Source organism: Argentina silus (assembly GCF_951799395.1).
Source record: "Argentina silus genome assembly, chromosome: 9".
NCBI classification, from domain to species: Eukaryota; Metazoa; Chordata; class Actinopteri; order Argentiniformes; family Argentinidae; genus Argentina; species Argentina silus.
This window is the reverse complement of record NC_139663.1, coordinates 21536088-21556478: the sequence shown is the minus strand read 5'-3', so window position 1 is coordinate 21556478 and position 20391 is coordinate 21536088. Positions and strand designations below refer to the sequence as shown.

The 20391-nt window shown below is 49.5% G+C and overlaps 1 protein-coding gene across 1 annotated transcript; it reads right to left on the bottom strand.

Annotated features, from left to right (window-relative positions):
- Nucleotides 1-140: 140 nt before the first annotated feature.
- Nucleotides 141-19654, bottom strand: sgsm3 (small G protein signaling modulator 3). Its single transcript, XM_083676904.1, has 21 exons — nt 19514-19654; nt 12417-12497; nt 11963-12048; nt 11024-11087; nt 9985-10196; nt 9358-9465; nt 8306-8449; nt 7935-8130; nt 7274-7419; nt 6385-6618; nt 6034-6216; nt 5012-5167; nt 4803-4857; nt 4102-4151; nt 3858-4010; nt 3648-3718; nt 3283-3331; nt 3038-3123; nt 2763-2885; nt 1957-2017; nt 141-1634 (listed from the first exon to the last, which is right to left on the bottom strand). The coding sequence occupies exons 2-21, from the start codon at nt 12421-12423 to the stop codon at nt 1551-1553; spliced, it is 2268 nt and encodes a 755-aa protein (XP_083533030.1). The 5' UTR covers nt 12424-12497; nt 19514-19654; the 3' UTR covers nt 141-1550.
- Between the last annotated feature and the right edge of the window lie 737 nt (nt 19655-20391).

Here is a 20391-nt window from a genome sequence, read left to right as displayed (position 1 = left end):
CTTCAAAGTAGCCACCTTTTGCTTTGATGACAGCTTTGCACACTCTCGGCCAGGTGTGTCCAAACTTTTGACTGGTCCTGTATGTATATAAGAACGCCATGTTGATATCCATATAGTAAAAGAGCACACTGGACAAGGGATTGATTTACAGATATAGAAGTTTATATATATTTATTTTTTTGTGTGTATCGTTTAACATACTGTACATACGAGGTGGTTCAGTTTAGTGGTTTCTCTTCTACATACGAGTATTCTCTTGTTGACCTTCTAGAACATCTGTAGTGTTCTAAACATTGCACTCCACTGAACTAAGCCTCTGTAGATCACAAGGCCCCATTTTGCTTGTCCAAAACAGTCTGACGTTGCCGAATAAATTACCGTAATATTTCAAATAGAAGAGACATAGAGAGTCTTGAGTTGTTCGGTTGTTGGGGTTTCTTTGGCACAGGTCAGTGCTGTTTTACACAAGCAACACAGCCAACAGTCTCTGAGTGAACTACGGAGTACACTGTACATCGAAACGGTGCTCTCATATTAAACATTACTCCAAAATGTGTACTCTCTTTACAAAGACCAAAAAGGAAATGCTGCAGTTTACATCGTCATTACAAATAATCATGAGTCATCTTCATACACACAGACGTAACATGGACGGGACAGAAAACGGTCGTCCTTCTCAGCCCAGCAGAAGAGACTCAAGAGCACGAGGACAGCAGTGCCGTCACTGGGCAGGACCACACACACAACCCACACGCTGTCGCCACCACTGGACACTTAACTGTGTGTGTGTGTGTGGGGGGGGGGGGGGGTGATATCCTCCTCCAGTACTGCCATTGGGACACACACACACAGGTGACAGCAGAAGCATCGGACCGTTCCTCAACTGTGAGGAAATACTTGGAATGACAGTGCAGACCACCAACTCTGTACGTAAGGAATGCTAACGTCCGAGAGTGTTTTCTGTTTCTACTCAGAATCACTGGTGTGACACGCAACAAACACACACACAACAAACACACACACACACACACACACACACACAACAAACATACACACTCAAACATTCGCTTTACAGTAAAGTGGCTTCAGTCAAGAACTGAAAAACACTGGTTAACCTACCAACGACACCAAAGAGAGAGAGACAGACAGACAGAGAGACAGAGACAGAGAGATCTTGAGGTGTAGCCAGGATGGTTGAGGTGAAATCTTCGATAACAATATCAGACACCCCAAAGACCTTTTGATTGGCAGAACAAGAACAGAGGGTGCATATCATTGGTGGAGGGGACCAGCTGACGGTCAGATACTCAAAAGGTGCAAAAGGCTTCAGTTGATGCAGGTGAGTCGGGGAGGGGGGCGACCACCGATGGGGGGAGGGGGGGGACCACCGATGCAGACCACCGTGTGTTTGAACAATGGTCATGGTGTGTTTGAACGACGCTTCCTAGTGAGGACATGTCAGTTGATATGATGATAGAAGGATCACTGGATGGGTGGTTGCAGGGTTTTTTGCAGGCCGTGTGTGTGTGTGTGTGTGTGTGTGTGTGTGTCTAGCCATCAATGTCCCAGCTGAACAGATGATGCTTCACCAGCATGTCCTGAACGCCCTCCTTCAGTGGCCTCTGCTCCTTCTCCTGGAGAGAGAGAGAGAGAGAGAGAGAGAGAGAGAACAGGGGGAGAGAGAGAACAGGGGGAGAGAGGGAGAGAGAAATAATGAGTAAGAGAGAGAGCATGCATTCAAGTGGCACACACTGTTTGAGCACAACAATGCAGCTGGAAAACGTAAGCAGGGGTGGGTGGGTGTGTGTGTGTGTGTGTGTGTGTGTGTGTGTACTCATATGGGCTCCAAGCACCTGTGAAAAATCCTTGTATGCATCCTTGTATGCTATGATACTTCATTGTGTCTGCAAATAACGTGTGTATGTGTGTGTGTGTGTGTGTGTGTTCATAGCTCACCTCTTTCTTGGCAGGCAGCTCACAGTCTTGGGAGAGACTGAAGGCGAACTTTGAGAGGACTCTGGGGAGACATTAGAAACACTGCTAAAGTACGCCACAGTTACACTCCTAGATCTATACACTAGATCTGCTCTTACACTCCTAGATCTATACACTAGATCTGCTCTTACACTCCTAGATCTATACACTAGATCTGCTCTTACACTCCTAGATCTATACACTAGATCTGCTCTTACACTCCTAGATCTATACACTAGATCTGCTCTTACACTCCTAGATCTATACACTAGATCTGCTCTTACACTCCTAGATCTATACACTAGATCTGCTCTTACACTCCTAGATCTATACACTAGATCTGTTCCATGTTCAGCGCCTCTCTCACCCTTCCAGTCATGTGACTGGTAACAAAGGCTTACAACGCTGGTCAACGCTACACCTCCCTCTCACTGCCCTTCTATCGTCCATCTCTCACTCTCTCTATCTCTCATTCTCTCTCCATCTCTCACTCTCTCTCTCCATCTCTCTCTCTCCATCTCTCATTCTCTCTCTCCATCTCTCACTCTCTCTCTCTCCATCTCTCATTCTCTCTCTCCATCTCTCTCTCTCCATCTCTCATTCTCTCTCTCCATCTCACTCTCTCTCTCCATCTCACTCTCTCTCTCCATCTCACTCTCTCTCTCCATCTCTCATTCTCTCATTCTCTCTCTCCATCTCTCATTCTCTCTCTCTCTCCTCCCCATCTTTCTCACCACATACACACACAGACACAGACAAACAAACACACAGACACACACGTGTCTTACCTGAGCTCACACTTGATCTGGACCCAGCCGGGGCTGCGGAGGAAGGACCAGGGCTGGTACCACTTCTCCACCGCAGGCATGCTGGAACACAGCACCTCCAGCCACAGGTGGAGCACCTGCTCACTGACAGGGCACAGGGGGGAGGGGGGGTTAGCGCGTGGCTGTGTGTATATATTGGTGTGTGTGTGTTGTGTGTCTGTGTGTGTGTGTGTGTGTGTGTGTGTGTGTATCAAAGGACTAGATCCGGAGGTCAGCTGACAGGGGTGGAGACTCACTTGAGGCCCACACAGACCAGGGAGCGGAACTTGACGTCCATCTGGGCGTGTGCAGAGTCGTGACTCATGTTGACAGACTGCACCGCCTGGGGGGGCAGACAGGGGGCGCTCAAACTCCGGCCAATGTACAGACTGAACACTTTATTCAATGATTTATGTCGACGGAGAACTTCATGAATTAATTTACTGTCACCGAGGAGTCCTGGAATATTTGTAAGGAAACATCAAGAGAGAGGATTACTTACTCTGTAAAGTAACTCCTCTGGAGTGAGAACCTTCCCATCCTCGTCTAACCTGCAGGGAGGGAGAGAGAGGGAGAGAGAGAGGGAGGAGGAGGAGAGAGAGAGGGAGGGAGGAGGAGGGAGGAGGGGGAGAGAGAGGGAGGGAGGAGGGAGAGAGAGAGGGAGGAGGGAGAGAGGGAGCGAGAGAGAGGGAGGGAGGGAGAGGGAGGGAGGAGGAGGGAGAGAGAGAGGGAGGGAGGAGAGAGAGAGAGGGAGAGAGATGACAAACATCAGTACACCGTGAGAGGACATTGCTGTGTGTGTGTGTGTGTGTGTGTGTGTGTGTGTGTGTGTGTGTGTGTGTGTGTGTGTGTGTGTCTATGTCTTACCTGTAGGTTTTGCACAGCACCAGTCTTGAGTAGACAGAGTTAAAATCCCTCTCCACTTCTCGACTAGCAGCCTGAGGGGACAAAACACATTCAGTTACAACTCAAACATCTCTGTTGACTCAGACAGAGACAGAGACAGACACACACAGAGACAGACAGATTCAGTTACAACTCAAACAGCTCTGTTGATGCAGACAGACACAGACACACCTCTTCTATGAAGAGCCAGGGGTGGCAGGGCCCCCCCAATATGGAGGGCTTCTTGAGGCCATGCTGGAAGATGGCCTTCAGGGCGGGACACAGCGTCCCCCTCACCAGGTCTGTCACCGCCTCAGTCACCGAGTCATCCCCCGCCAGAGAGTACTGAGGACAAGACAGGACCAATCAGGACACAGAACAATCAACACGTCTTTAACTGTACTAGGTCTCAGAATAGAATAGCTAACGGACGAACCTCTTTGCTCCTTTCATCGAGAATCTCTACGAACTTCGCCGGAAACCATCCTGGAGAGGACATTAAAAAACAAACCACATCAAACTTTGAAGACAACCTTGTTTTTTTAAATATGTTTTTAGGGCATTTCTGCTTTATTGGGACAGAGACAGTAGAGATTGACAGGAAGGATGGGTGAGAGAGAGAGAGAGGAGGGATGACATGCAGGATAGGTTGAGGGTCGGAATCGAACCAGGAACCTTGCGATCACGTAGTGAGCGTGTTAGTGTGCTACGCCACTGAGCGCCCCAGACAACCTGGTTCTAACTTGTTTGTCTGGTTTCTCTGCCTGTCTGTTTCCTGTCACTGCTGCTGGGAAATAAGTGTTTTTTTCAGAAATGATTTCATGCACCAGCCTCTGGGATCAGAGGCGTCTCTGTGTTGTTTCTTTACGTTTATTTTTATCCGAAACAAATTCAAATCAAAAGCAGAACTGTGGTGGTAGCTAACATCTTGTCGGCAGCTCAAGGATCAGCTCAAGGATCAGCTCAAGGATCAGCTCTAGGATCAGCTCAAGGATCAGCTCAAGGATCAGCTCAAGGATCAGCTCTAGGATCAGACGCTGGCTCAGTGTGTTTCAGGAATCCTTGGTGTTTGAGAAGACGGACTGCACCATTTCAGGGGAAATAAAAGGGGGGGAAGGAATCGACGGGAGGACTCACCTCTCAGCCCGTTGAGCTCTCCCACCCAACAGTGCTCATCCTTCTGTGAAACAATCTGGGGGGGAGAGAGAGAGAGAGAGATGAACAGGGGCGAATGAGAGTTAAAGAGCCATTCATTGGTTTCATGTAACAGGTGGTTGTGTGTGTGTGTGTGTGTGTGTGTGTGTGTGTGTGTGTGTGTGAGAGAGATCCACGACGTGTCGACTCACAGTGATGATGTCATTCTTCCTGAAGCCCAGCTCGTCGTCGTCATGGCGCTCAAAGTCCAGCAGGGCTTTGGCCCGTCGCCGTCGGTTACGCGACACGACCAGGAAGTTCTCGTGGTCCCTCTGGTGACTCTCCATGGAGTAGTCTGGAGTCAGCTCCTGAGAGAGAGGGAGAGAGAGGGAGAGAGAGAGGGAGAGAGAAAGAGGGAGAGGGAGAGAGGGAGAGAGAGAGAGAGAGAGAGAGAGGGAGAGAGAGAGAGAGAGGGAGAGAGAGACGTATGGTAAAGCAGACCGTGCTGCAGGTGAAAACAGACAGTCAAGTTGTTGCAAACAGGTCGCCCCGCAATTCCACTTGCTCAGACCGAGCCTCGAACTTGCGACCTCTGACTTACCAACACACGTGACCGTCTCCTCCAATACCAGATATGGAAAAGCTAGCAAAATCGACGGCGTGGGAAGGTGGGGGTATTTGAACTTGAAAAGGAGTGAGTTTTGCGGTCTACAGCACACACACACACACACACACACACACACGCCCCTGTCGGCATGGGTTTGAATCCGGCCCCATGCCCTGCCTCTCTTCCTGACGTTCCTGTCTTTCTCTACGATCTCTACCCAATAACATTTTTAAAAAAATCTAAGAGTGTGATTTCCCCGCTGAAGAGAGCAGCTGGGTGAGACTCACGGTGCTGCTGTGTGGTGGGTGGGGGGTGAGACTCACGGTGCTGCTGTGTGGTGGGTGAGACTCACGGTGCTGCTGTGTGGTGGGTGAGACTCACGGTGCTGCTGTGTGGTGGGTGAGACTCACGGTGCTGCTGTGTGGTGGGTGAGACTCACGGTGCTGCTGTGTGGTGGGTGGGGGGTGAGACTCACGGTGCTGCTGTGTGGTGGGTGAGACTCACGGTGCTGCTGTGTGGTTGGTGAGACTCACGGTGCTGCTGTGTGGTGGGTGAGACTCACGGTGCTGCTGTGTGGTGGGTGAGACTCACGGTGCTGCTGTGTGGTGGGTGGGGGGTGAGACTCACGGTGCTGCTGTGTCGGGGGTCCAGGCAGTGGAAGTGCTCGGCGGTGCGGGTGATGGCCTCCCTCAGCGCCGCCACCAGCTCCGTCTGTTTGATGTTCTTAGACTTCAGGGCCTCCGCCTCGTCCTCGCCGAACAGCAGAGAGCTCAGGGTCGACTTCCTACGCAGGGACTGCCTCCTCACCACCTACACACACACACACACACACACACACACACACACACGTTAGAAATATACATACACACACACACACACACACACACACACACACACACTCACACTCACTCCCTCTCTCCCTCCCTCCCTCCATTCTTTCTCTCCCTCCATTCTTTCTCTCCCTCCATTCTCTCTGACCTTGTTGAGGCTGGTGTTGAGCTGGTGGCTGTTGTTGGCGTTGAGCTGGGCCTGCTCGTTGAGGATGTAGGCCAGGTGCTTGTGTCTCTGGGCCTCCAGGGTGTCCTGGGACAGCCCCCCCGCCAGGCGCATGGCCTCCCCCAGGACCGCCGGCCCGTCCACCAGCTGGCTGGGCAGGTCCGACAGGGTGTTGAAGATGGACGCTGAGTTCTCTGACGACACCAGCTCCTCCTCCTGGGGGAGAGGGGAGGGGAGGGGGGGGAGAGGGGAGGGGAGAGAGGGGAAGGGGTTAAATATTGAGACACAAAGAGTAGCTGTACATGTTTAGAGGATAGAAGAGAGATAGAAATGAGTAAAAGTGGAGGGAAAAAGAGATAGAAAGGACAAGGAGAGAGAGAGAGAGAGAGAGAGAGAGAAAGGACAAGGAGAGAGAGAGAAAGGACAAGGAGAGAGAGAGAGAGAGAAAGGACAAGGAGAGAGAGAGAAAGAAAGAAAGAAAGTGAGATGAACAGGGGCGAGTGAGAGTTAAAGAGCCATTCATTGGTTTCATGTAACAGGTGGTTGTGTGTCTGTCTGTCTGTGTGTGTGTGTGTGTGTCTGTCTGTGTGTGTGTGTGTGTGTGTGTGTGTGTGTGTGTGTGTGTGTGTGTCTGTGTGTGTGTGTGTGTGTGTGAGAGAGAGAGAGAGAGCGAGAGAGATGAGAAGAAAGAGAGCTAAGAAAGAGCCAGGCAGAGGAGGGGGAAATGACAGGGACAGAGAGAGAGACAGCTCCAAAGAAAGAGAACGAGACAGGAGGAGGAGGAGAGAGAGAGAGAGAGAGAGAGAGAGAGAGGGAGAGGGAGAGAGAGGGAGAGAGAGAGAGAAATGAAGGGAATCTCTCCCGGTCGGACCTTGATCTTGAGCATGCCCAGTGTGATCAGGAAGAGGACCACGGAGCCCTGGTAGAACAGCAGGTCCCAGATCCTCAGCAGGATACGGATGTCCACCACGCTGGCAAACGATGTCAGGAACCAGTGGAGGGTGATCAGAGACAACTCTGGAGGAGGGGAGAGGAGGACGAGAGGAGAGGAGGGGAGAGGAGGAGATGAGAGGAGAGAGGGGAGGGGAGAGGGGAAGGGAGGAGGAGAGGGGAGAGGAGGAGAGGAGAGGAGAGGGGAGGAGGGGAGAAGTAGAGAGAGAGAGAGCGTAGGGGAGGGTTAATATTGGGCCAGTGTTCAGGGGGTAGTGTTAGGTTCTGTACCCCCTGAGCTCTCAGCCTTTGCTCCACCCACCTCCCCTCCCTCTTTATGGATGATGTGCTCCTACAGTCTCCTACATATGAGGCATTGGTTCAGTGTTACAGGCGTTGGACTCTCTTATTCAAATTCCGTCTCCTAACCTCCTCCTCCCCCCAGTCTGTCCAGCCGGGGCAGGTAACCTCCTCCCCCCTCCCCTCCACTCCCCCCTCACCGATGTCGTGCTCCTGCAGCAGTCTGTCCAGCCGGGGCAGGTAACCCAACCTCCTCCCTCCTCATCCTCCCCCCCCCCCCCTCCCCTTCCCTCCCCCCTCACCAATGTCGTGCTCCTGCAGCAGTCTGTCCAGCCGGGGCAGGTACTGGACGATGAGCTGCCGGAGGACCCTCTGGTCCGTCTGGACCCCCAGCAGGGTGGAGGAGAAGTAGGAGGGGGGGAGGAGGTCCTCGATCAGGGCGCACATCATCCACAGAGCGTCCTCCTCCTCCATGAACAACAGCAGGCACGACACCACCTGGTGAGAGCGGGGGGGAGGGGGAGGGAGAGAGGGAGGGAGAGGGAGGAGGGAGAAAGTATAAGAAAGTGGAACGAAATTTCGTAACGAAATAACGAAAGTTCTCACTACAATAGGTTTATAAAGCATTTGAGTGAGTGAGAGTGTGAGAGAGTGAGAGAGTGTGTGTGTGTACCATGCCGGTGCCCTGGCAGTAGCCTATGTCGGGGTAGAGCCAGGCCAGGCCCCTCAGGACCCTCCTCAGCCTGGGCACGCCTACACTCAGCAGGCTGCAGAAGCACGCGTTGGAGGGCATGGTCCTCAACAGGTCCTTCTCTATCTGAGAGAGAGAGGGGGATGAGGAAAGAGAGAGAGACAGGCAGATGGAAGAGGAGAGAGAGAGAGGGGGGGATGAGGAGAGAGAGAGACAGAGGGATGAGGAGAGAGAGAGAAAGGGAGATGAGGAGAGAGAGAGACAGAGGGATGAGGAGAGAGAGAGACAGACAGATGGATGAGGAGAGAGAGAGGGGGATGAGGAGAGAGAGAGAGACAGACAGAGGGATGAGGAGAGAGGGGATGAGGAGAGAGAGAGGGGATGAGGAGAGAGAGAGAGGGGGGATGAGGAGAGAGAGAGAGACAGACAGAGGGATGAGGAGAGAGAGGGGATGAGGAGAGAGAGAGAGGGATGAGGAGAGAGAGAGAGAGGGGATGAGGAGAGAGAGAGAGGGGGGATGAGGAGAGAGAGAGAGGGGATGAGGAGAGAGAGAGACAGAGGGGATGAGGAGAGAGAGGGGGTAGGTGGGGATAATCAAAAAAGTACATGGATCCTTGCGTCTCGTTATCTCAGTATCAAATTCCAAAGGCATTTTCATTTCAATTAATTCCGGCTTAAGAGATCCTCTCTGTAGACCCTGACTGTCTGGTCCTACAGGGCAAAGTAGTCTCTCCCCCCCCCCCCCCCCCAGCCCCCTGTCTCTCTTTTCCCTTCCTCTATCCTGCTCTCCTAGGCGCACACACGACACACACGACACACACACACACACACACACACACACACACACACACACACACACAACCACACACAACCACAACCCCCCCCCCCCCCCCCCCCCCATCCCCCTGTCTCTCTTTTCCCTTCTCTTCCTCTATCCTGCTCTCCTAGGCTCACACACCACACACACTACACACACACACACACACACGACACAAGCAACACACACTACACCCCGCCCCCCCGCCGGTCTGTACCTGTTTGGCAGCGGTGGTCTCGTCGTTACAGCTGTTCTTGATGATCTCTTTGTAGGAGATCTCTGACGTCCTCTTCTTCTGCAGGGCCCCGGACAGACGCATCCACATCTACCACGGGGGGGGGGGGGGTTGTTGGAGGGGGGAGGGGTAGAGGGGAGATGTTATTCTAGTCATAATGCTCAGTTGGACCTCCATAGCAATCTGCACCTGTAGTTGTGCGCTGTGTTTTATCTCTCACACACACACACACACACACACCCACCCACACACACACACACCCACACCCCGTTTGTCTCCTGTACCTGTACTTTTCTGCTGTCTTTGCCCCTTACAGAACCCAGTACTCACCTACACTACTAAGTTTGTCCCCTCCCGCCCCCCTTATCTGTACAAGTAGTAATGTCCCGTCTAGCCTCCAATGCCTGTAGCATTGTGACTGCCAACGGCCCCTGGTCCGAGCATTGTTGATCACTTGATCTTATGATGACTGATAGACAGACGATTCACTTACTTAAACAAATGTATTTGCTGTAAGTCGCTTTGGATAAAGGCGTCTGATAAATGCCATGAATGTAAATGTAAGTCTTATGCCATGTTAGTTCCCATACACCTTCCCCTCCGCAGTACCTGGGGCCTCATGCTGTGGGGGATCCCCCCCAGCACCAGGGCGCGGAGGCGCTCTGAGCGGGGCAGGGAGGGGGAGATGAGGTCCCAGGTCAGGTCCCCCACCGTGTGGTTGTGGCTGAACTCCAGGTGAGCCTGCCAGCGGAGCCTCTGCTGGGGGTCCTCACGCTGGGGGGAGCCCTCCCCGCCCAGCCACACCCGCGGCTCGATGCCGTCTGATGGGGAGGGGAGAGAGAGAGGGAGAGGGAGAGAGGGAGAGAGGGAGAGGGAGAGAGAGATGGTGTTCAACAACAGTCACCTTACTACTGCCCATGTCCCTTCCCTGTTATGCACACATATTTTTTTCTAGGTGGAGGGCCTCTTTTGAAAATCCAGGCCCACTCCTTTCCTAGACCATCAAAGTTCTTCATTTAACGCATTTCACACACAGAAGACTGAACACTGATTTTACAATGCATACACTTTCAGGGCTTTGCGTCTGGCTTGTGGGGAGTAATTAAGTACTACTTAATTTAGGTACTACTTAATTTAGGTACTACTTAATTTAGGTACTACTTAATTTCTGAAGCTTTTGGGAAACTGACCCTAGTTCCGGTCACATGCGTTCGATCGGTCACACGGTCACACACACTGCGAGCGACACCGTGAGCAATGGTGTTATTTTCTCCCTTTTTCTTCGGGTCCAATATTAGCCATGTGAAGAGGACAAAGACCCCAGTGATGGGGGAGAGAGAGGGAGAAAGGGGGAGAGAGGGTGAGGGGGGCATAGAGGGGCATAGAGGCGGAGGGGGATAGAGGGAGATAGAGGGGGAGGGGGATAGAGGGAGATAGAGGGGGAGAAAGGGGGAGAGAGAGGGAGAGAGGGTGAGGGGGGCATAGAGGCAGAGGGAGATAGAGGGAGAGGGGGATAGAGGGGGAGAAAGGGGGATAAAGGGAGATAGAGAGAGAGGGGGATAGAGGGAGATAGGGGGAGAGAGAGAGAGAGAGGGGGATAGAGGGAGATAGGGATAGAGGGGGAAGCGTGAAGCGTAACTCCTCATACCTTCGCTGTCCAGCCTGAAGCCAAACTCATCGTAGCGCAGATCGCTCTCCTCTGTGGGGTCTTTCTGTAAACAGGGGTCAAACAGGGGTCAAACAGGGGTCAAACAGGGGGGGGTTACAAAGGGGAGCTTGTGGCAGACAGATTATGTGGTGCCAAATCCCTCATATCTGTTTGTGGTTCTGGTCAGGAGGTTTCTGTAAAAGCATAGAGGTATACAATGATGGTACTGAGTATGGACAATGATGACCTAACTCGACCTAACATCTGACTGCTGCTGTGCTAAAGAAAAAAAAATTGTTTGTTGGAATTACTGGAGAGTGAAAGGACACAGTCATAGCACACCAGTAGAGAAGAGAACCAGTACAGAAGAAAACCAGTACAGAAGAGAACCAGTAGGGAATCAAGCTGGGAAGTTGTAAACACGATGGAGAGCATAAGAGCTTATCAGCATGTCAAAAGCATTTCCATAGTTGTAGTATTGTATAGGAAAGAAGAAGCCTTCCTTTAACACTGTTAAAACAGTTCTAAAGCATTACTGCCCGTCTATTGATTTATAGACTTTTCCCCCTCAGATAAATGTGTGCATACCAGAAGATCCAATACAGTACATGCTTGTGCAAAAACCTTATCATTCAAAGACCCAGAAGCCTGCATTGGAGGCTGCCCTCCCGGTGAGCCTACCATCTGGTCTCAGTGCCTACACACCTGCCGGTGTCCTGGCTAGATTCCCAATCTGGCCCTCATACCATCATGGCCACCTAATCATCCCCTGCTTTCAATTGGCTCATTCATCCCCTCCCCTCTCCTCTCCTCTCCTCTCCTCCCCTCCCCTCCTCCCCTCTCCTCTCCTCTCCTCTCCCCTCCCCTGCAACTCTTCCCCAGGCCGCTGCTGCAAAAAGAGAAGTTAAAATAAGGTATAAATAAATCAGATTAAAATACCTGACAGTACTTGGCCAGGATGTCCTGTGGCCACATGCTGGGAGTGAGGGCCGAGAAGGGACCCCCGGGGGCTGGAGTGTAGCTACCTGCAACACAGACAGAAGAAGGGATGAGAGAGAGGGAGAGGGAGAGGGAGAGGGATGAGAGAGAGGGAGAGGGAGAGGGAGAGGGAGAGAGAGACAGAGAAAGGGAGAGAGAGCGAGAGACGGAGAGAGAGAGAGAGAGAGAGAGAGAGAGAGACAGAGAAAGGGAGAGAGAGAGAGAGTGAGAGAGAGAGAGAGGGAGAGAGAGAGAGAGAGGGAGAGAGAGAGGGAGAGAGAGAGAGAGAGGGAGAGAGAGAGGGAGAGAGAGAGGGAGGGAAAGATGAGAGACAGACAGAGAGAAAGATGAGACAGAGAGAGAGAGAGAGAAAGGGAGAGAGAGACAGAGAGAGAGAGAGATCCACAGCCTTTACCTGACATGCTGAGGGCAGTGAACTGGGGCCTGCGTTTGTGACAGAAGCCACTCTGGTAGAGGTCAACAGATAGCACCGACTCTGGCCGGGGAGAAAGCACAAACACAAACAGGAGTGCTGCGGTTAGTAAGCTCTAAATGACCCAATCACTGCTCTAGGAGCTCTGTGTCACCCCGTTCCAAAGACAGTCGATCAGTAGGGTTCCCCCTGATTGGACCTCCAGTGCCCCCATTGGCTGAATGTGTCCTGTACGTTGGGGTTAGGTCTTTAAGGTCGTGACCCTTGGATGCAATGGATTGAGAAGTGGTGGCTTAGATGTGTTCTTATCAGTCAGTCCGTCACCCAGCCAGTGTCAGTCCTGAGTCCACAATGGGCTGAAGACAGACACACACACACACACACACACACACACACACACACACACACACAGACACACACGACACCCAGACACACACACACACACACACACACACACACACACGGAATATGACTGCTACAGAGACACAGAAATTAGCCTACCTATTTCCTGCAACCTGATCTGTAGGTGAGCTCAAAGCCGGTTGAACGAAGGATGATGAAGAGAAGGAGGGAGTGAGGGAAGGGGAAGAAGTGAGAGGGAAGGGAGGAGAGAGATAGAAAACACGGAGGGGGGGGGGTAAAAAGAGGAGTGTGTGTGAGAGAGAGAGAGAGAGAGAGAAAAAAAGAGAGGGAGAGGGAGTTCAATAAAATAAAAGGGGTGTAAGAGAGAGGAAAAGGAGGAAGAGGGGGTGCAAGAATCCCCCCGAAGCACCAACCGTTCTCATGCAGTAACCAAGGCAACGTGACCGCGGCCGCTCTACTGTACACGGGGACTTGCCTCTCAGACACAACTAGAGCATGCGAGCGCAGCGCAGCGCAGCAGAGGTAACGGGACGGGAGCGTGGAGCCGTTATTCAAAAACACTGAACCGTCCGCCTCCTCTCCTCTCCTCTCCTCTCCACTCCACTCCACTCCAACTCCGCTTGCGTCACAAGCTCAGCACACGATCCCACCAAAACATTGAGCAGGTATTCCGATAAAACTCACATGGAAACGAGCAGCTTTTTTTTTTTTTTTTTCTTTTTCTGTGAGCGGTTTTGCAGCGGAGAGCGGGAGAGGACGCGTTGCTCTGGCGACAACAAAACACACACACACACGTTTTGTGTTGCTGGCTGTTTTGTCTTCCATCTAACCCATGACATGACTAGCCCCTCAGGGTGTGTGTGTGTGTGTGTGTGTGTGTGTGTGTGTGTGTGTGAGGGAGGAAGCGACAGGGTGACCTATTTACTATCAAGGGACTGGTTAAAAAAAATAGGCCCGAAGCAAGCCATGTCACCACCCCACTCCTCGGAGTAGCTGAATAGGCCTACTGTAGTTGTGTACATTTCCAACTTTCCTGGGCTACAGCCAACTGCAACAAATGCACTGAACCTTGTGTCCGTTTGACACAACACAGATCAGAGAACTGGCAGAGTGAACACCCATTCTGGGAAAAGACATTAGTTACAAGGAGGAGGAAATTCACCTTTACTTCCTGATAGGGTTGTTTCTCAGCTTGAGAGAATATCCTTGTCTTGAGGAAGAGAGGGAGGCTGTTATTCAATGCAGAGGAGTGTGTGTGTGTGTGTGTGTGTGAGAGTGTGTGTGTGCATGTGAATGTGTATGTGTGAGAGAGTGTGTGTGAGTGTGTGTGTGTGTGTGTGTGTGTGTGTGTGTGTGTAAACAAGTGAACAAGTAGGCCTAATCTTCCTGTGATTGCTAAGTAGGACAGCAGAGGGGGTCACAAGGATAGACCCTTCAATTGGAAAGGTCAGGGGAAAATTCCCCATCAAACAAAAACACGCTCACACCTCAATACAGAGGTTCAAAGGTCATTGCAACAGGTGAATGAGTAAGTCTAATCTTTCTGTGATCAGGAAGAACTGACCCAATCAGAAGGGTCAGTTGAGAGAGAGGGGGGGGGTTCAGTGGGGTAGAACTGGTAGCCAAGAGAGTGCACTGTTGTGTAATCACTCCAAGAACGTGTCCTGCAGGTCTCAGAACGTTAAATCAGAAGAAGTAAGAAGAATTGGAATAACAACAATAATAATAATAAGTATGTTGAAGCAAGCCCACCTAATCAGAATAAGTATGAGCAATAACAATAGTTGGACTTGCTGAAGCAAGCCCACTAACCAGGCCAACAGAAGAGCCGAATGAACAGCCTAGTTAGGCGAATGAACAGCCTAGTTAGGCTACCCTTTCAACCTGTTTCCCCCTCGGGGGCACAGCTTCTCTTAGGCAAGATAAGGAAACCTGTCAGTTGGGGTCTTGGAGGAAAACATTCTGACTCAGCGGGTGGGTTATCAGTTTTACAGAGATGTTTACCCTGATCTATAACACGACACTGCAAGGCCTTTTACAATCAACAATGCTATGGTTACAGGCAGCTTCCTGGAAACGCCCCCCTTCCCGATCCCCCGATCCCCCTCCTGCACCCATGAAACTAAAAACAAAACACCATGACAACATCAGCCCCTCTAGGAAACATGAATAAACAACAGCAGGAGACCAGCTTTGCTGGAAAAACAGCACAATATGGCAGCGAGATTTCACAGGCCAGCTACCACGCTCCGACAACCGCACATGAGCTGGAGAGCCTTAGCCCGCCAAACTGTCAGAGCAACGGGCAACAAACCAGTGATTCATCCGTTAGCAGCATATGAGGAAGGGATTCGGGACTTGAGGATGGATGAGAAATCAATTTGTGGTTTGGAGTAGAGCCAGGGCCTTCCTGTGCCTGCCTGGACTAGACAAGAGGTTCTGAAGAGGTTCTAGAATTACTGGGGGGGGGGGGGGGGCGTGGGGGGGGGGGTCACAGTACTAGTACACTGGGCAAAGGGGCTTCCTCCTACACAAGCCCACCTCAACTCCTCCAAAACTAAAGACTGACCATGGTCATTTCAAAAATAAAAATAAAATAAAATAAAATAAAATAAATTCCTTCTTCTAGCATTGTGACTGCCAATGGCCCCTGGTCCGAGCAGTGATTACTTTTTCATATGATGACTGATGGATGGATGATTCACTTACTTAAACAAATGTATTTGTTGTAAGTCGCTTTGGATGAAGGCATCTGCTAAATGCCATAAATGTAAATGTAAATGTAATCTCATTGGATGAACCAATCAGGGAAGAGGAGAGGAGAGGAGAGGAGGACTCATGGCCAAATTCCCCATCAACACCCACCCCAATGCTAACCCTAACCCACAAGTAGGCTGAACAAATAATGGTAATCCTCTGACAGGCTAGGTGCAATTGTCGCCATAGTGAATAGGCGCCAACCGCTTCCATGTCCACACAGGTGGCTCGAGGGCTGGGAGGTGGAAGCGAAGGGTCACTTTCGTTACATATGCAACTGCTTTTGTCAATTGTAATGCCTTGTTCCTCCCATGCATTAGGTGGCGCTCTACGCATCCTGTTTAGTATAATTTGTAACGATATCCTGGTGCTAATAAAGCAGAGTTAACGTGGATACCAACGCATGGACCAGCGTTCGTGTGTGGCTCTCATGATAGAAACTGTATGACTATATTATGGTGCAAACATAGTAGCTTTGTCTTTGGAATGAACCGTAGAATTACAGAACCTTTGTCTGGGACTGTGTCCAAATAGTAAACGGCTTAATTTTTTAATCCCCTTCCCTTCATGACCTCAGACGGGTGAAAGAACTGAATGGGAAGTAAAAAGCAATTTAGCTTAGGATCAGTTCCATGTAAAATGTGAAATTCATCAGAGCAAATCAAACTGGGTGTAAATGAAAGCCAATATATTCTATATTTTTGGAAATTAAGTCAGAAATACATTTCTCAACCATCTTCCATCATAAAAATAGGAATAAGCAACAGCTCTGATTTCAAACATATGGCTAGGGTTTCTGGGAAAACTAATCTACCAAAAAGAATATTTACTTAAAAGGTGTTTAGAAAAACATCAAACGTCATTAACGTCATAGATCCCGGTCAACTTACAGTGACCTCCATAAGTATTGGAAAGAGGAAGCATTTTGTCTTCTTTTAGCTCTGTACTCCAACAGTTTGGACTTGAATATGTTCAAACTTAAGGTATTATATGACAGCTAACTCCCCAGTCTTTCTGCAGATAGATTTTGAGTTTTGGGGAAACGCAGTTACATAAAAAACCCTGGGAGAATTTAGAGTCATTCTGTTAGCGAACTTTGAAGCTGCACAGTTATTCACTTCACTTTTTTTTTTTTTTTTTTTTATTCAGTTGGAATTGTTATAAGTAGTCCTTGTGCACAGAGCTGTCTAGTTTTAAAACTTGACTATCAAGGGTTTTTGTTTGGCATACCTTTGAAAGTGAAAAGTTGAAATTCTGTTACCTTAGAAGTGCCCTTAGGCAGGTTGTTTCAGATCTGTGGCCGCGGCAGACAAGGAGAGAAGGAGTAGAACATGCAGGATGATTGGAGAACAGCCTGAGGTTACAAACTGATTCCTAGATGAAGCAGATGATTCAAGAACTGAATTCTTAAATTATCTTATTTCTACTGAATTGGTTATTGGAGAAGTAGGGACAGATACAGCTTACAATTAAACACTGTGTTTGTTATGTGTATTTGCGAATTAACAACAGTATTGCACCACAACAGTTTACCTTGCGGTTATTTCCAGTGTTTCAACCCAAGTTCAACTGTTGTTGACATCTAGGCCTTCCAGTCTCTCTATTCCTCAATGTTTCCACTTCATTCACCGAAAGCCTTGTCTTTATGGAGACAGAGAGACAGAGACAGACAGCTACAGGGTTTAAACCTTGTCTTTATGGAGACAGAGAGACAGAGACAGACAGCTACAGGGTTTAAACCTTGTCTGTATGGAGACAGAGAGACAAAGATACAGGGTTTAAACCTTGTCTTTATGGAGACAGAGAGACAGAGACAGAAAGATACAGGGTTTAAACCTGTCTGTATGGAGACAGAGAGACAGAAAGATACAGGGTTTAAACCTTGTCTGTATGGAGACAGAGAGACAGACAGACAGAGAGACAGACAGCTACAGGGTTTAAGGTGATGCCGGGCTAACCTTTGTTTACCTACCCAGGCCCACACCCTACACAACGAAAGTAGCACTCAGGAGATCCTGCTGTAGCAGGCTGGGAGTGCCCTGTGTGTGTGTGTGTGTGTGTGTGTGTGTGTGTGTGTGTGTGTGTATGGCGTGGTCTCTACCATCTGAGTCACCGGAGCTTGGGCAAGTGACGACGCATAGGAACTGTGTTATTCTCATCTCCCCTTCTGCCTTTTTCTCCCATCTCACAGGCTAACTCATGCTGAAGAGTGTGTGTGTGTGTGTGTGTGTGTGTGTGCTATGCCCATTTTCCTTAATCAATCAATCTCACTCTCTCCCCCTGCCTCTTCCTTCAGCTGGTCCTCACAGGCAGTCACGGCAACAAACGGTGAGTCACACTCAATATTTTGACACACACACCAACGTAAGAGCCAGACGGCCACGAACACTGCTGTGCTCTGAATAATGATCAGCGAGCCTCGCTCTCTTTAACAGGCTGACGCATGTACGCACACACACACACACACACACACACACACACGACACAGCCACGTGTCATGCACCCATTCACAAACCCCTTCACACACACAACCAAGTGCAAGAGCGGTACGCAAATGAGCAACTTTCTCAATAACACCGAAATACTACAGGTGAACCACTCTGAATCCACAGCTTTCAAAGGGGAACCTACATCCCCCCCCCCCACCCTGTCACACAAACAAGGCACTGACAGTGTAATTTATAATTATTTACAATTATTCTAATTTATAGTGTTCCTGCCCCACAACCATTTCACAGCCTCTAGCCTCATTGCCATTTCGTCTTACACAGCCTACAAGATGTATTGTTCTGCTGCTCTTTTTTTGTAAATTTGTTATTGCTATTTTGTTCATATTTTGCTATTTTGTAAAATTCTTGTCCATATTTGCTATTTGTTTTTTATGTCCATGCACCAACCTCACCAAGTCAATTTCCTGTATGTGCAAATATACTTGGCCAAATAAAAGAATTCTGATTCTGATTCTGATAAAAGAATTCTGATTCTGATCACACCCTGTGGAGAAAACAACAAGCTGTTAAACAGCAACTTCAGCTTCTGCCGTCGCCAAACAAAGACCATGAGCTGAAAACTACTACAACATCAGCTACACTGCTACAGACGTCGACCAACAGTCATACAGGTGGCCTGGGGAAAGGCGACTGGAACAGACTAGGCTGGAAACATCAGTCTTTGCAGAGGGTGTGGTGTCAGTTGAGGACTACAGACACATTCTCACAATCCATTTAAACCCGTCTTTGTTCTGTACGCTTTCTCTACTTCTCTGTGGCTGAACATGAGAGACGCAGACTCAGCTCGGTCATTTCTGAGAAACCACAAGATCGATCACTGTCAACTTACAGAACACCACTATTTTGATCTTTCTCATGCTTTAGCAAGTCAGACAGCAGTGTTTCATTTATAGCTTCATGAATAATAACCCATTTCAGTCACCAATTAACGTTACAGCAGTTTGACATGAACGCAAACACGAACCTGTAAATTCACCAGCTGGCCAGATGTTCTGCGACGCCCCCACTACGCAGGTGACGTTTGAGACTATTATTCAGAAATGCATATCTTATTAAAAATCTCTCGACAGGTCTTAAGCTGTTTCTTGCGATTCGTATTGTCATGGACGGCAGTTATCACGTTGTACTGCTACAGTAAAACAACATATTGATGCGGACAATGCAACCATATGCCAGATATTCTCCGTCGAGTCTGGATGAAGGAGATGATTCCACTGTGTGTATTGCTAGCAGGTAGCTAGGCTAACATATTGCAACTGGCCTATTATGACAGGACGGTAGGCTAAATAATATACATCAGCGATTGCTTGCTTACGGCGACCAGCAAAGCAGTTGTTATTTTAACCAATTTAGATAGTTAGCCATCAAGCAGGTACACGACACAGTGAAGACGGGCTGCCCAGCTATATACAACTAGTGGAGCCAAACGACAGGGTGTTAGCAAGTTACCGTATTATCATTCTGTACAGTCAACGGCCGTGCAACGTTTCCCGATGGCGTCGTGTTTGCTGTCTGGAGTCCCGGAGCTGGAGACTTGTTTTTGCTCCGTAAATCCACCCAGTAAGCCGCTGTCTCCTCCGTGTGCGGGTTTCTACGGGTTTTGCGTCATGCACCTGTTAGCGACCTCTGCCGTATCCCTCCGCCTCTCAAGTGTTTTCCAGCCGGGGAAGTAGGTCCAGATCCCGGAACTACAGTGAAACAGCACGTATTTCTCTATATCCTTCCGCCATAGAAGAAGCGCATGACGTGTGATTGCGTGTGTGGGTTGAAGCCTATGGTTGAAGCATGCATGCATTCATTCATGATTTCGTTGTGGAACGTGCATCGGTCCAATGAGGTTATTGTTATAATAAATGCAATGAGAATCATAGGATTTCAGTCGATTTATTTTCAGTAATTTTGATTCAATTCAATCAAGGAGGTCCATTACCTAATTGGTCCCTCTAACTGAAATCAATCAGTAGCCCTGTAGAGACCGTAATTCTACTGAGTGATTGCTAAAATGGTTGAATGCTTTATTTTATTGCTAAATGTATCTAAATTGGGGGGGTGGGGGTGGGGGGTGGGGGTGGGGGTGGGATGGTGGACGCTCTCTCAGGCTGTCTGTAGGCTGCTGACCATGCCCTGCAGGTGGTGTCTTAGCTGCTGCAGCAGCACTGTCTGCAGTGTCTCCTGGGTAGTGTAGTGATCCAGAGACAGGGTAAAAATGGCACCTAGAAATACCAACAGCATCATCTGAAGACAGGACAAAAAAAAAAGTTCAATTTGTGTGGCCAAATCACCTCAAAGTAACTTCCAGCCAAGTCAGAGAGTTCATTTGTGGTGGT

Coding starts and splice junctions, on each gene's coding strand:
- sgsm3 (XM_083676904.1), bottom strand. Junction 7,420..7,934: donor GCTGCAGGAGCACGACATTG/GTGAGGGGGGAG, acceptor CCCCTCCTCCAG/AGTTGTCTCTGATCACCCTC. Junction 3,124..3,282: donor CAGAGGAGTTACTTTACAGA/GTAAGTAATCCT, acceptor CTGCCCCCCCAG/GCGGTGCAGTCTGTCAACAT.